This window comes from Myotis myotis, unplaced genomic scaffold (genome assembly GCF_014108235.1).
Source record: "Myotis myotis isolate mMyoMyo1 unplaced genomic scaffold, mMyoMyo1.p scaffold_m19_p_11, whole genome shotgun sequence".
NCBI classification, from domain to species: Eukaryota; Metazoa; Chordata; class Mammalia; order Chiroptera; family Vespertilionidae; genus Myotis; species Myotis myotis.
In genome coordinates this window covers 71,760,501-71,775,106 of record NW_023416315.1, presented here as the reverse complement: position 1 = coordinate 71,775,106, position 14,606 = coordinate 71,760,501, and the positions used below count along the sequence as shown (strand labels likewise).

The 14,606-nt window shown below is 40.9% G+C and overlaps 1 protein-coding gene across 1 annotated transcript in view; it reads right to left on the bottom strand.

The window, feature by feature from the left end:
* Positions 1-457: 457 nt before the first annotated feature.
* CTTNBP2 (cortactin binding protein 2) overlaps positions 458-14,606 on the bottom strand; it is a 177,701-nt gene continuing 163,552 nt past the window's right edge. The window contains 5 exon segments of the mRNA XM_036328864.1: positions 458-1,398; positions 1,400-1,606; positions 6,739-6,840; positions 8,156-8,288; positions 11,565-11,628. Of these exon segments, the coding sequence (XP_036184757.1) occupies positions 1,366-1,398; positions 1,400-1,606; positions 6,739-6,840; positions 8,156-8,288; positions 11,565-11,628 (539 nt within the window). The 3' untranslated portion in view covers positions 458-1,365.

The following is a 14,606-nucleotide window of genomic DNA, read 5'->3' as shown; positions in this document are numbered from 1 at the left end:
ATACCTAAGAAAAAAAAAGGAAGGTGGCTTGTTCAGTGAGCACCTTATTTTTAGAGCTTGATTTAAATGTTTATTTTTATTTAAACCCACTATCTAAAACGGGTGGGCCCTTTTGTGAACAGCTAGTAAAATACCAACATGTAGGACACGTTTCATGAATGTCCCTAAGTTGGAACACAAATATCTATTATTGCAGGGACAAATTACCATGAGCTATTGATAGAAACTACAGCAAAATTATTTCACTAATTCAGTATTTTTGAAAATATTTAAAAATGTTTTTTATTGATTTTAGAGAGAGAAGAAGGGAGGGAGAGAGAGATAGAAACATCAATAGTAAGAGAGACTCATTGATCAGCTGCCTCCTGTATGCTCCACACTGGGGACTGAGCACAAAACCCGGGCATGTGTCCTGACCAGAATCGAACCATGACCTCCTGGTTCATAGGTCAATGCTCAACTACTGAGCCACACTGGCCAGGCTGTAGTTCAATATTTTATTTGATGTCAAAGCATCTTAACTTTGATTTGTATTAGTAAGAGTAATTTCATTAATTTTAGAAGAAACAGTTCTAAAAAATATCAGTTATGCTACCAGAATTAAATTGTAAAGGGAGTTAACTCTTGGATTAATTTATTGAAGCACTTATGTAATCTTTTTCATATCCACTTAGGTACAAAACTTTTATAAGAAAGAATAACATTTTATTGCATTATATAATTTTGTATTTTACAGTCATAATGCAAACTCATAAGCATAAATATACATGATAAACCAATCAGCAATGTAACTATTAAAAGATTTAAAACATAAAACTAGAATTTAACAGGCAAAATACTTAATATGGCTTTTAATGGAAAGTAATTGTTTAGAAATGATTAGTTATTGCCTCATTCTGAGTCATTCCTCATCAAGTGAACATAAAATTATGATCTCCATTTAAAATGGTACTTTATCAAAGCCAACACTGTACACATTTTGTAACTTTTAGGATGCAATATGATTCCTTGACTTTCTTAAATATATACATATTTAGATATACATATATAGGTATACAGTACACACAGTTTTGTTTTAATACTCCCTGAACATGTTGATTAAAACTATTACAATAATTCTATTATAAAACTACTTGAAAAGTTGGCATTACTTCTTGATATTGAAGTTCAATCTTACAGAAATGAAAAAGAGCAACAAATTATTGGTTATAAATACATTCTTTACAAAAAAATGAATAGTGGTCCTGCACTCATACTTCATATTATGTGAAAATATTTTATTCATTTGAAGGTATTTACATCTTGTTGTCCTTGGTTTCTGTTTGAAATTTACAGAAGTTAAGAGTGAGAATATTGTAGGCAGGCCTAGTTGTTAGATTTTTCTATGTGTTCATTTTGTGTGTAAGTTCCAAATCTCATTTTTTGAGTTGTTTATTTCTATTTGCCTTGTATTACTGCTGCTGCTGCTTCTTTTGGTGTTCTGGGAACACTGTGTAACTTTACTTCTAGGAACAGGAAGGAAAGATTTAACTCTTAAATCACCCAACTCAGTCTTTGATTTACTGTTGCTGCATTCGGTGGTTTGATGGCTGCTGAGAGGACTGACCTGTCAGAGAAAAGGAACAAAAGAAATTTGTCACATTTGACGCTGCTACCAACTTTCATTACCAGTCGGAGCACATTCTCCTCTCTCTCTTTCTGAGGACCCATGTAGAAGCTTCTCCCTACACAACATTCTTACGAAAAAAGGCAATGGCAATGGACAGAAGCTGCATGATTAAATTCCCACAGGTATCCATCAGGCCCTTTGTGCTGTCACAAACAAGATACAGGAGTCAGTGAGTCAAGTGTCAGAGCCTGGGATCTCCTCAGCAACAGGAGTTTCATAGAAATGATAAACTGGGACCGACTATTGGTAGGTAGCTGTACAAATCACCTCCCTTTTCTGAGGGAGTCGCCTAACTTTTCTGCTTTCCACTTTCAGATCTGCAAACTAAAACCTAGATTACTACTCAATAATCAACAAATATTTTTGGAGCATTTCACCAGCAGATGAGCACTAGACTAGGTGCTTGGCATTCAGGCAGCGAACACGAAAAAGCAATGTCCTTGCCCTAATGGAGTGGACATGGTGATTGACGCTTCTGCGCAGCAATCCCATGACTCGGTGCCTCCAGACCGTCCAGGCTTGCTCTCGTCTCCCCAGTGTTGGTTTCAGAACTCTCATGAGGATGAGCCATGGTCCATGTCTCTCTCTTTGCCCAGGAGGGAACGGAGAGCTGGACAGGTAAGCCACAGAGTGATGAAGCTGGGACAAGGCCTCCGGCTCCTAAAGTTCACTCAAGGTGTCTGCCCCTCTATTGTGTGAAGTCCTGCCAACCAGCAAATGTGAAGTGAGTTGCTAAGTGAGCCGCTCCCGGCCTCTGAAGCAGCTGACACTGATTACTTTCCCCCTTTTTAAATTTAAAAGCAATAACACAACCAAACAGCAAGGTAATCTTTGGAAGATTTAACACGGAAAACTAGAATTTAACAGGCAAAATACTTAATGGAAAGTAACAATTGGGCCTGAGCTGGGAGTTGGATTCTCCTGCGTGCCTTCTGAAATCTGTAAAATGTGACTTAGTTGTGGGCCTACGAAGGCCCATCCCAATGTGTAAGTTGGTCTAAAACACCAGCAAATTCAGCATACGGAGTATTCAGAAGACAGGGCACATTATAATACGGAGAGCGATTGGTATACAGAACCCATGAGGAAGAGAGGCGGGTGTAACTATAATTTTGCTACAATCTTTGACCTCCCTCTGGAAGTCCACAGAGGTAGTGCCAGGGCCCAGGCAGAGGGAAGGCACACAGGGTATCCTTGTCTGCCTCCTAAGCTAGATCATGAAGTGGGGTAGGGGGTAGAGAGGTAAGGGGTGGGAGTGCATCTTTATGGTCTGAGGCGGGAAATGCCCCCGTGAAATGAAGTACCAAGAAGCACCCACAACAACTAGAAACGTGGTTTGGGTGTTGAAGCGGAGCATAGGAATGTGGGTCTGCGTCAGTCCTTGGAGGTAGGATGAGAGCGTGGAGAACCACTGGCTCAGTGAGGCTAATGAATCCATTCAAGGCTGAGTGTAAGACCAGAACCCAGAGCCATGTTCCTACCACCCTGGCAGCCGAGCACAGGGTTCGAGGTGTTTTCCCCAAAGCTAAGAAGTACCAGAGCTAGGAAAGTTAATGGTGTTTAATGCTTCCTGCACTAAAACCCGAGTTCTCTGTGTGAAACATATAAAGTTACTGTCAATATTGTGCACACTAGGAAGGCAGTGTCCATAAAGAGCCTTAACAAAATATTGTTAACTCAGAACCATTCATTCACTCAATCCTGAGCATCTGATGAAAGCGAAAAGGCTGCTATAATCTCTGCTTTCTAGAGGGTAGAGTAGGGGGCAGGAAGTAACAGAAAGTACTGTAGGGAAAAGGGCATTGGAGATGGTGCTTCAAGGACATAGAGGGCTGTGACAGGTGAAGAGGAGAGAAAGAGTTCCCTGGGTAGAAGGGTAAATAGACATGGAGAAGTGTAGGTGTGGGAATAGTAAATTACAGGTAGAAATAAGTTACACGAAGGTACAGCAACCTTTCTAAAGATGCATTTGGGAGGACCCAAAGGAATGGGGTGGGGAATAAGGATAACAGATCAGAGCTATGCTTTAGAGCCATGGATCTAAGCCCCGGCTGCACGTAAGAATCACCAGGGAGCTTTAGAAAACTCATGTCCAGGTTGTACCTCAGATCAATTACATCAGAACCTTTCGGGAACTGGGGATTAAAAGCATAGCAAATGGATTTCCTTAGGTAGCCAAAGATAAGAACTTCTGCTTTAGGGGAATTTATTTGCATTTTCATGAGAAGAAAATATTCGTTAGTACCTGCTCATTCTATTGCTAATTTAAATGTTTGCATGTAAAAAAAAATTTAGAAGGGTGGCCAACATGCCATGCAATTAACGAAGCCCACCGTGCTCTCTTTGCTGGAGCAGGAATGAGTTATATTACAGCAAATGAGGAGTAGGAGGGTAATTTACTCATTCATGTCTTTCAGTGTATAATGGTGGCCGCACAGTAGAAATGATTCCAAGCAAGCCAGAGAGCTCTTCTAAAGGGAATTGCTTCCTGATAACAGAAGAAGCTGGGCCTCTAACCAAGAAATGCCAGCTGAGGATAGAAAGGGAGTGAGCCTGCCAAGCTGTCAGGAGGGTGCCGAGTGCTACTCTGCCCTCTGCTGACAGGTTCTTAGAAATACATCTTCCAGGCATTGGGGAAGTCCCTCCAAATGTGGTCTGTGGGTTGCTGCCCTAAGGCCCACATCAAATCACATTTAAACCACAAGGTTCTTTTTTTTATGAGTCCAGAGAGTATAAAAGGATACTTTTCAAAAAATATCCCTTTTCCTAGTAAAACAAAGCTGTCCTGAGCTGCCCAGAACTTATTCCACTCGCAGTACTATTTTTGATGGATAGTACCTTATTGTAGCAACTGAACAGGGTCATGTGACAGAGAGGTAGAGGTACAAAACTGGGTCTCCATTCGACATTGAAACAAAGGAAGCCGGTCACAACCAGTCAACATTTTTATATAGGAAGTGGCTCGGCCTGTGGAGAAGCAGTGACTCCTTGTTGCTCTTCCTAGACCTTCATGGCTCCTTCCACTGGCTATTGCACAAGGAATCCTAAAGAGTGGGCCTGGCACCCCGAGACATGTGCTCCCAGCCAAAGCTCAGGGACAGCTCCCGAACAAGTATTTTCCAGCCGGAATTCTCAGCAGTGCCTCCGGCTACCTCCTCAGGTCATCCTCCCTTACGCGCTCTCCAAACCAAGCTTTTGCTGTGCTTCCAAACGGTTCCCGATTGAAGACAAAGCAAAAAGCAGACAGATGATGAGGTGAGCCAGAAAGGGCATGTTCGTCTTTACAGGTCATCATGTTATGCATTTTTATGTGGGACTCAGCCTTGCCACTACCTCCTGGCCCCCACCTCTTCCCCCAACGCACACAGCTCACACAGTTTCACATATAACTCATCAGAACCGAAGCCTAGTGGAGCAGTGAGAGAACAGGGGCCCAGGCTGCCAGGTGATCGGATAAGGATTCATAATGGAATAGTCTCACCACTGTCACTGTATAGTCCCGCTCTCTGCACTCCCCCACAGGCCTCTGGAAGCCACAGGGGAGTGGATGAGAACAGGGTGTGAGCCACAATTGACATGGCTTGGTGAGCAAACCACATATTACTAAATGCCTCTGCAAGACCAGCACCCTCACAAAATAGCTCCTGGCTGAGAAACAGTTTATTGTTTCTGTTCACCCAGAAGTACCATGCTGGTCCGCCTCTTGGAATTTATTAAACCAGTTGTGGAAGTTATTTAGAGAGGTAAATGATGAAGTCTTCTGGAATCCTGGCTCTTCTAGGTGACATTCTGACTAAAGGAAAGTCTCTCAATGAAACATGATGCATGTTCAGGCAAGTAAGAAACTAAGCTAAAAATAAGAGTTTTTAAACATAAAATATCTTTATATTAATCGCTCAGCCCTTTGCTGTAATTAACTTCAAAATTCCAAAATGCAGTAAATCATAAAAGTTCTCAAATGAAAATAAAAAGAACACATTTTAAAATGAAGCAACCCAGACACAAATGAAAACGAATGGAGACCTTCTCAAAAGACACCCCACATTTTGGAATATAATTTTAGGTCTCAAACAGAAGTTAACAAAAAGTACTGCTGTGGTCCTAACAGGTTTGGCTCAGTGGATAGAGTGTCGGCCTGAGGACTGAAGGGTCCCAGGTTCGATTCCAGTCAAGGGCATGTATCTTGGTTGCAGGTGCATCTCCAGTAGGGGGTGTGCATGAGGCAGCTGATTGATTTTTCTCTCTCATCTATGTTTCTAATTCTCTATCCCTCTCCTTTCCTTTCTGTAAAAAATCAATAAAATATATTAAAAAAAAAAAGGTACTGCTGCCCTGGCCAGTGTGGCTCAGTTGGTTGGAGTGTCCTCCCATATACCAAAAGGTCAGGGGTTCGATCCCCAGTCTGGGCAAGTGTGGGAGGCAGCCAATCAATATTTCACTCTCGCATCGATGTTAAAGTCTCTCTCTCTGAAATCAATAATAAAAAAAGCACGCACCCTAGTCGGTTTGGCTCAGTGGATAGAGTGTCAGCCTGCAGACCAAAGGGTTTCAGGTTTGATTCCGGTCAAGGGCAGACTGCAGATTCCAGAGATGACTTAAAGAGACTTGATAGTCCAGGAAACAACCCTACAAGGGCAATAGTATCTGGGTTGTAGGCTCCTCCCCGGCCCAAGCCCTGGTCAGAGCTTGTGCAGGAGGCAACCAATTGATGTGCTTCTCTCACATCGATGTTTTTCTCTGTCTTTCCCTCTCTCTTCCACTCTCCCTAAAAAAATGAATGGAAAAATAACCTTGGGTGAGGATTAACAAAAACAAAACAAACAAACAAAAAAGCATGTTCTCAGGTGAGGATTAAAAGTAATGCTTTTCTGGTCATTCTTTCAAGTTATTATCTAAACAGTAAGCTTTACAACTTTGCTTAACTAGTTAACATATTGACCTCTATCCTATTTCTCACTTCATAGCTGTGGTTTAAAAATAACTTTGTGATTTACATTGAAAGAAGGTTTGTGAAGTCAATTCCGAAGCTATCCATGTTTGTCTGATTCTGGGGGCAAATGGACACTTACCTTTTGTGACACTGGCATTCTTAGATTATGAACAGCTGGTGAAAATGTAGGGTTGTTTCCTGGACTATCAAATCTCCTTAAATCATCCCTGGAATCTGCAATCTGGAAAATATACTACGAATCAAGTTGTGTTTTCATAGTTAGACTGTAACACTCAAGGCACAATTTAAAGTCAATGGAAAAGCAGCAGCAGAAGTGTTCTCTTTCTCTTATTTCATCCACAGACAGGAGCTCTGCAGAACGTACCCTCAATTCTGTACTGTTCCCATGGCAGACTTGAAGCCTTCATGTGAGTTAACAGCAAATGCATGAGAAACATTCCTTAAGGCAGTGGTTCTCAACCTTGGCTGCACATTAGAATCACCTGGGAATCTTTTTAAAATCCTGATTTCTGGGCCTCATCCTCCGAAAATTCTGTTTCTTTGTTACTAATGTTGTGGCCCCACCCCATAACAAAGAAACAGAATTTCCAGAGGATGAGGCCTAGAAATCAGGATTTTAAAAAGATTCCCAGGTGATTCTAATGTGCAGCCAAGGTTGAGAACCACTGCCCTAAGGGAGGAGTGTCTACTTAAAAAGTACAAAAATGACCAAATGAGCCCTAAAGAAAAATAAAATCACTTGGCAAAAAAACGAAAGGATATAAAAACTGCAAAATTCTAATCGTTACCTTATTTTTCCAGGGCATCAGTATTTCAGTTCATTTTCAGCAAAGGTAAATAAGAGAGTCCATGCTACTTTGGCCTAGAGATTACAACTCATGAAATATTATAGTTGAGTCTTTCAGTGGAAGCTGCACAAGTTATGCTCCCTCTCAACTTAAAGGCATTTATCGAGGAACTTTGGTCCAATCTGCTGCAGATATCGGCATGCCGAAACAGGCTGCACTTTATGCTATTAAAGCCTGCTTTCAGATTGTGGGTCACTGATACATACCCATACCTGGATCTCACTTGTCACAGCATAGAGACTATGACTATGGACATGACACAGGCCAATTACGTTTCTTATTTGTAAGGAAAGTGGTTGCAGTTGCTCCACTTTCTGTGATGCTCTTACTGATAGATGACTTGCTGCCAACGTTAGGGAAAAGCCTGAGGAAACGAATAGACTTAACCCAATGCTGCACGAAGGTGCTGGTGTGATCTGAGCTACAATGAACACATGCAATTTTAGCTTCAGGTTTTTCAGAGTTTAGAAAAGCAATCTGTGCTTAAATAGAGATCCCTACTGCATAAATAATATTTTGGAAAAAAGGGCTTTTCAAAGCAAGGCAAGCGCTGCTCTGATCTGGAGCATTAACCACGCTGTTCCCTAAGGGACTTCTTTCAGGGAATGAGCATTATAATGTAGCTCCAAGAAGTCTCTCCACTGCTGGATGGAGTCACTTAACATCCTCCCTGTTTGTGCTGCTTACCTTGCTTAGATCAGACTCAGATTTGCTGGAGCACATCCTCTGAAGTTCCCTGACAAGGTCTGCTTCATCATCCGAATCCAGACAGAGTCTTTGATCCAAGTTCAACCTCAATGACAGGTCATTCTCTAAAGACCTAACACAAAGTTCAGAAAAGAGTTTTTAAAGTGAGAGCCACAACCCAACCCCTAATATGAAAATCTAGACACCGTACCTGTCTTAAGATTTGATGTGCGGTAGAAACATTGTTTAAAAAAATCTTTTAAATGTCATTTTAACGCAACAACCCTCTTTCGCAGGATTTTGATACCTCCTCCACACAATTCTCAACAGGAGCAAATTTTATTCACAAAGAAGTCTTGACTGACAACATTCCTGTCTCCTTACTCCTCCCTTTCCTTCTTTGTCTCCAATGCTGGGTAAAGCTAAGACACTATACACTGTGGTGCAGGGGGCAGTGTGATATCACGGAACAAATAAGGATTTCAAACTTGGTTCTGCCACTTACTGGCAATGTAGCCATGGGTCAGATTCATTTTCTGCTCCCCCTACCGATTAACACCTCAGTTTCTGGGTTCCCTTCTGCAATGGATTCCTTATGCTGCATTATGGAGTTACTGGGAAAATTATATATATAACAGGCCTCACAGAAAGAAGCATGTGATGCCATTCCCTTTATCTCTCTCCTCTCTCTTCACTCTCCTTGCGTCTGTAATTCTGTAAACCAGGGACAGGGTCCTAATTGTTACCTGCAAAATTTTAACCTTATTTTTCCAAGGCATAAGTATTTCCATTCATTTTCAGCAAAGTTAAGAGAGTCAATTCTACTTTGGCCTAGAGATTACAACTCATGAAATATAATAGTTGCGTCTTTATACCATTGTAATTAACTGGTAACAAATGAACAGAAAGGAACAAGGGAGGCCACATTTTATAGGCATGACACCTGTGCAGCTTTGCCAGGAAGCTGCAGTGTAACACACGCCCAGGAAAGTCTGGGTGACTTAGGGAAGTACTTGCTTGTTAGTCACACCTGGCAACAGGTCATTGGCCCGAGAAGATTTAGGATATTTAATCCCCTAAACAAAGGAGTTTGCCCTCTTGCTGTTGGTTGGTAAGCTTTTCCTTGCTTGTGCTTGACTCCTGGCTTGTGGGACTCTCACGCTCCTGCACTCGCCCACGTGGCTCACGGACTATGTGAGCCATACAATGGACTACTGTGCAACCAGCCTATTGCTAAACCAGACCCAGCTCCACCATGGAACAGAACCTGGACGCTGGCTGTGCTTCTAGCTCCACTGAATCCCCAGCTGAATATTTTCCAGGACTAGATTAAGGAAATGGGACTTTGGAAAAGATGTAACTCTACACAAGTAAAGAGCACTCGTCCTCCTGTGTGAGTCTCAAGGTTCTTTTTCTTGAGATGATAAGGGTCCTATTTCTGCTAGCAACAAAGAAAGGCCATCCAGGCATTTCTCTAATAATAATAGGGCACAGCATTTATTGGGCTACAATGAGGAGCTGTTTGCAAACTGCCCAACATTTCTAGTATATGATTAACCAAATCATTCTTTACCTCAAAATTTGTAAGCTGAAATAATCAACAATTCTCTAAGAGCAATAAGAAAATAATATTATCACTGTAAACATTTAACATCTGAAGCAAATATGTTTCTGTAAATCTGGCATTAAAAAAAATCAGTGGGAGATGATATATGTAAATAGTGGTTCAGACAAAGGTATAATCTCCAAAATATAAAAAGAACTCATAACACTCAATACCAAACAAACAACCCAATCAAAAGTAGGCAGAGTACCTGAAAATACACCTCTCCCAAGAGACAAACAGCCAATAGACACATGAAGAGATGTCCAACCTCACTGGCAATTAGGGAAATGCAAATCAAAACTACAACTAGAAAGCCCAGCTGGCGTGGCTCAGTGGTTGAGCATCAACCTATGAACCAGGAGGTCACGTTTTGATTCCACGTCAGGGCACATGCCCAGATTGTGGGCTTGATCCCCAGTAGGGGGCGTGCAGGAGGCAGCTGATCAATAATTCTCTCTCATCATTGATGTTTCTAGCGCTCTCTCTCCCTCTCCTTTCCTCTCTGAAATCAATAAAAATATATTTTTTTAAAAAAACTACGAGATACCACCTCACACCTGTTAGAGTGGCCATTATCAATAAGACAAGCAATAACAAGTGTTGGAGAGGTTGTGGAATAAAGGGAACCCTCATTCCCTGCTGGTGGGAATGTAGACTGGTACAACCACTATGGAAAGCAGCCTGCTGATTCCTCAAAAAATTAAGAATAGAGCTACCATACGACCCAGCAATCCTTTCCTAGGTATATACCTGAAAAACTTGAAATCATGTATTCACAAAAATATATGCACCCCTATGTTCACTGCAGCATTATTCACAGTGGCCAAGATATGGAGACAACCAAAGTGTCCCATGCTAGAGGACTGGATAAAGAAGATGTGGTCTATATACACAATGGAGTATTAGTCATAAGAAAGGATGAAATAGCGCCATTTGCAACAACATGGATGGACCTGGAGAACATTATGCTAAGTGAAATGAGTAAGTTAGAAAAAGCTAAGAACCATATGATTTCACTCATATGTGGGATGTAAAACTGAAACGCCTGAACAAGAACAGCAGCGTGGTAGCTGACAGAGGGAAAGGGATGGGGGAGAAGGAGCTCCTAATATAAGATGACAGGAGACGATTTGACTTTGGGGGGGACATGTAATACTTTCAACAATAAAGACTTTAAAAAGTCCAATAGGTTTCTGAGGATTGGAGCAATGAAAACATTAGAAATCAAATGGAAACTGGAGGAAAATGGAGCCATAGGCCTAAAATTCCAAATGAAAATTATTTCCAACCCACAAACATATATGTCCTGATAACATAAACTAAGTGAAATCGTTAAAAAAAAGACATGTCTGGTCTCAAAAAACAATGTACCTCCCAAGTTTTTATCTTCAATGACAGCAACAACAGATACTATCTAAAATGGGTAAATGAAGGAACAGCAAGCATATGCATTTTATTCAGAAACAGAAATAAATTCCAGGGGGAATAAAACACTATTAATTTAGAAATGGTTTGCTTTTTGGGATAAAACTCAGTGTTTGCTCTTTGGGGAAAAATTCAGGTGAGGAAGGTGGGACAGCAGACAGTTGTAAAAAAATAGAATCAGTCATCTAAAGTCTGTTTAAAATGTAAAAATACAGGATTTTACCATATCCTTATGTCAAAGTTTGATAAAAATGAAGCTAATAATATTTCTAATCTTTTCAACAAATTGCTTTAAAATTATATTAATAGTATAATAGTTGCACAACTAAAACGAGAGTGTGTATTGTTTGCTCTGAGTTAATCTGAAAGGGAACTTACTTTTGTTTTGACAGAGAAGCACTCCTGTTACAGTTCAGCTGTGATCTCGCCCTACTTTTGATACCTGCAAGGAAAAATGTAATCATTCCAGTGGCGTGAATCCCTGTCCCTGTGCATCTTGAACTCTGTATTTGAAAGAAACAGACTATGGTCTATGCAGCACGACTATGCTGCACTTCTAAACTGTTTTTTAACTGAATCCATCTCCTGAGGGGTTTTCCTTAGGGCAGAGTCTCCAGATGTAGCTTCCTGCACAGCCACTGGGGGAAGGTTCCCTGAATTAAGTCCAACTAACACCACCTGAAGCTCAATTCAGGATCCTGAATTTTGCTTTTATCAGTGGTCCTTCTTCTCACTAGTCAAGCCCTTCCCTCTCTACCTTTACCTTCCAGCACTGACCAGGCCGATCAAGTGCGGTTTCTGATGTTGGGCCCCCATAATGTATCACAGTGGGTGTGGCATGAGAAGTGTACTTGTAGAAACTTAACTTTTAACTGCTATGCATTATACAGCAAGGAAAATATGAACAGTGTACAAAAAGATATAAAATAGAAAATATCCAATTGCATTGCTTGCAGTAAATATATCGATGGTATCAGTTATATATACACACAAATGTATAGGTTTGCGTATACTGGTAATGATGTACAACAAATTTCTTACTGTGGGTTATGGTAAAAAAAGTTTGAGAAAATACTGTTAAAAACTATTTCAGACTCCAAAAAAAAGCCTGTTTTTATAATACACTAAATTTTGTAAGCTTTATAGTTGCTTCTGATTGAATTAAAAATTGTATGAATATTGCTAGTATACATTATCTCTAAAGCAGTGGTCGCCAACCGGTGGTCTGCAGGCCACTGGTGGTCTGTGAGGTCTGAAAGGTTGGCGACCACTGCTCTAAAGAATAATTTTGAAAAGTAAATTGAATATATCCTCATTAAAAGCCAATAATCAGACATAATCTCTGTATTAGTTTCTTTTTTAAAAAATATATTTTATTGATTTTTTACAGAGGAAGGGAGAGGGATAGAGAGTTAGAAACATCGATGAGAGAGAAACATCAATCAGCTGCCTCTTGCACACCCCCTACACTGGGGATATGCCCGCAACCAAGGTACATGCCCTTGACCAGAATCGAACCTGGGACCCTTCAGTCTGACGCTCTATACACCGAACCAAACCGGTTGGTTAGGGCTGTACTAGTTTCTTTACTCATACTTTTGTCATTGTCAGAAAGTATTGACTAGTGCCTTTCTCTAATGACCAAAAGTGCCCAGATGTGGGCCCTGCAGTCCATTAGCCTATGACCTGACATCGTACTTTTCTGTTTGAGGTCAGGAAAGAAAGAGGTGTCTCTAATAACTTTAGGATCTTCCATGGTGATCTGCATGGAATGTAGAGTGGTTCCGATTTTGATTTTTTTAAAAAACGATGTAAAAATCCCCACCCCAAATCAACCCTATATCAAGTGCAATTATTGGGAAACAAATTTCTGTTATAAAAAAAATACAATAAACAGAAAGATATGTCAATCTCTGGTTTATTCATCTAATCATGATGTTGCTTAAAATTCAAGGCCCATGAATTTCACTCTGTAAAATTAGTTTTTAAAAAATCTTTATTGTTGAGCATATTATAGATGTCCCCCTGTCCTCCAGTACCCCCTCCACCCAGATCCTGCCCCACCCCAAGACTTCAGCACCCTATTATCTGTGACCACAGGTAATGCATGTCCTATATAATAAAAGGCTAGTATGCAAATTGACCAAACGGCAGAACGACCAGTCACTGTGACATGCACTGACCACCAAGGGGCAGATGCTTAATGCAGGAGCTGCCCCTTGGTGGTCAGTGTGCTCCCACAGGGGGAGTGCCGCTCAGCCAGAAGCCCTGAGCCCAGCTCACAGCTGGCAAGCGCAGTGGCAGTGGCAGGAGCCTGTCCCAACTCCATGGCAGTCGGACATCCCGAGTTTTCCCGAACTGTGAGAGGGCATAGGCCGGGCTAAGGGACCCTCCCCGCCCCAGTGCACGAATTTCGTGCACTGAGCCTCTAGTATGCATATAAGTTCCTTGGATAATCTCTTCTTGCCCCTCCTATCCCCTTCCCTCTAAGATTCGTCAGTCTGTTCCATGTTTCCATGCATCTGATTCTATTTTATTCATCAGTTTATTTTGTTCATTAAATTCCTTGCTCATTTATTTTGATTTTTAGATTCAATTGTTGATAGGTATGTATGTATGGCCATTTTATTGTTCATATTTTTGATCCTCTCTTCCTTCTCCTTCTTCTCCTTCAAGAAGACCTTTTAACATTTCATGTAATATTGGTTTGGTGGGGATGAACTCCTTTAACTTTTTCTTGTCTGTGAAGCTCTTTATCTGACCTTCAATTCTAAATGATAGCTTTGCTGTGTAGAGTAATCTAGGTTGTAGGTCCTTGCTATTCATCACTTTGAATATTTCTTGCCACTTCCTTCCGGCTGGCAACGTTTCTGTTGAGAAATCAGCTGACAGTCGTATGGGCGCTCCCTTGTAGGTAACTAACTGCTTTTCTCTTGCCACTTTTATGATTCTGCCTTTAACCTTTGGCATTTTAATTGTGATGTGTCTTGGTGTGGGGGTCTCTTTGGGTTCATCTTGTTTGGGGCTCTGTGCTTCATTGAGTTGTATGTCTAGTTCTTTCACCAGGTAAGGGATGTTTTCTGTCATTATTTTTTCAAATAAGTTTTCAATATCTTGCTCTCTCTCTCTCTCCTCCTCCTGGCACCTCCATGATGCAAATGTTGGTATGCTTGAAGTTGTCCCAGAAGCTCCTTACACTATCTTCATATTTTTGAATTACTTTTTCTTTTTGCTGTTCTGATTGGGTGTTTTTTTCTTCCTCATATTACAAATTGCTTATATGATTCTCAGCATCTTCTACTCTCCTGTTGCTTCCCTGTAAATTATTCTTCATTTCAGTTAGTGTATCCTTCATTTCTGACTGGTCCTTTTCCATGTCGTTGATGTTCTAAGTTCCTTGAAGTTCTCACTAAGTTCCTT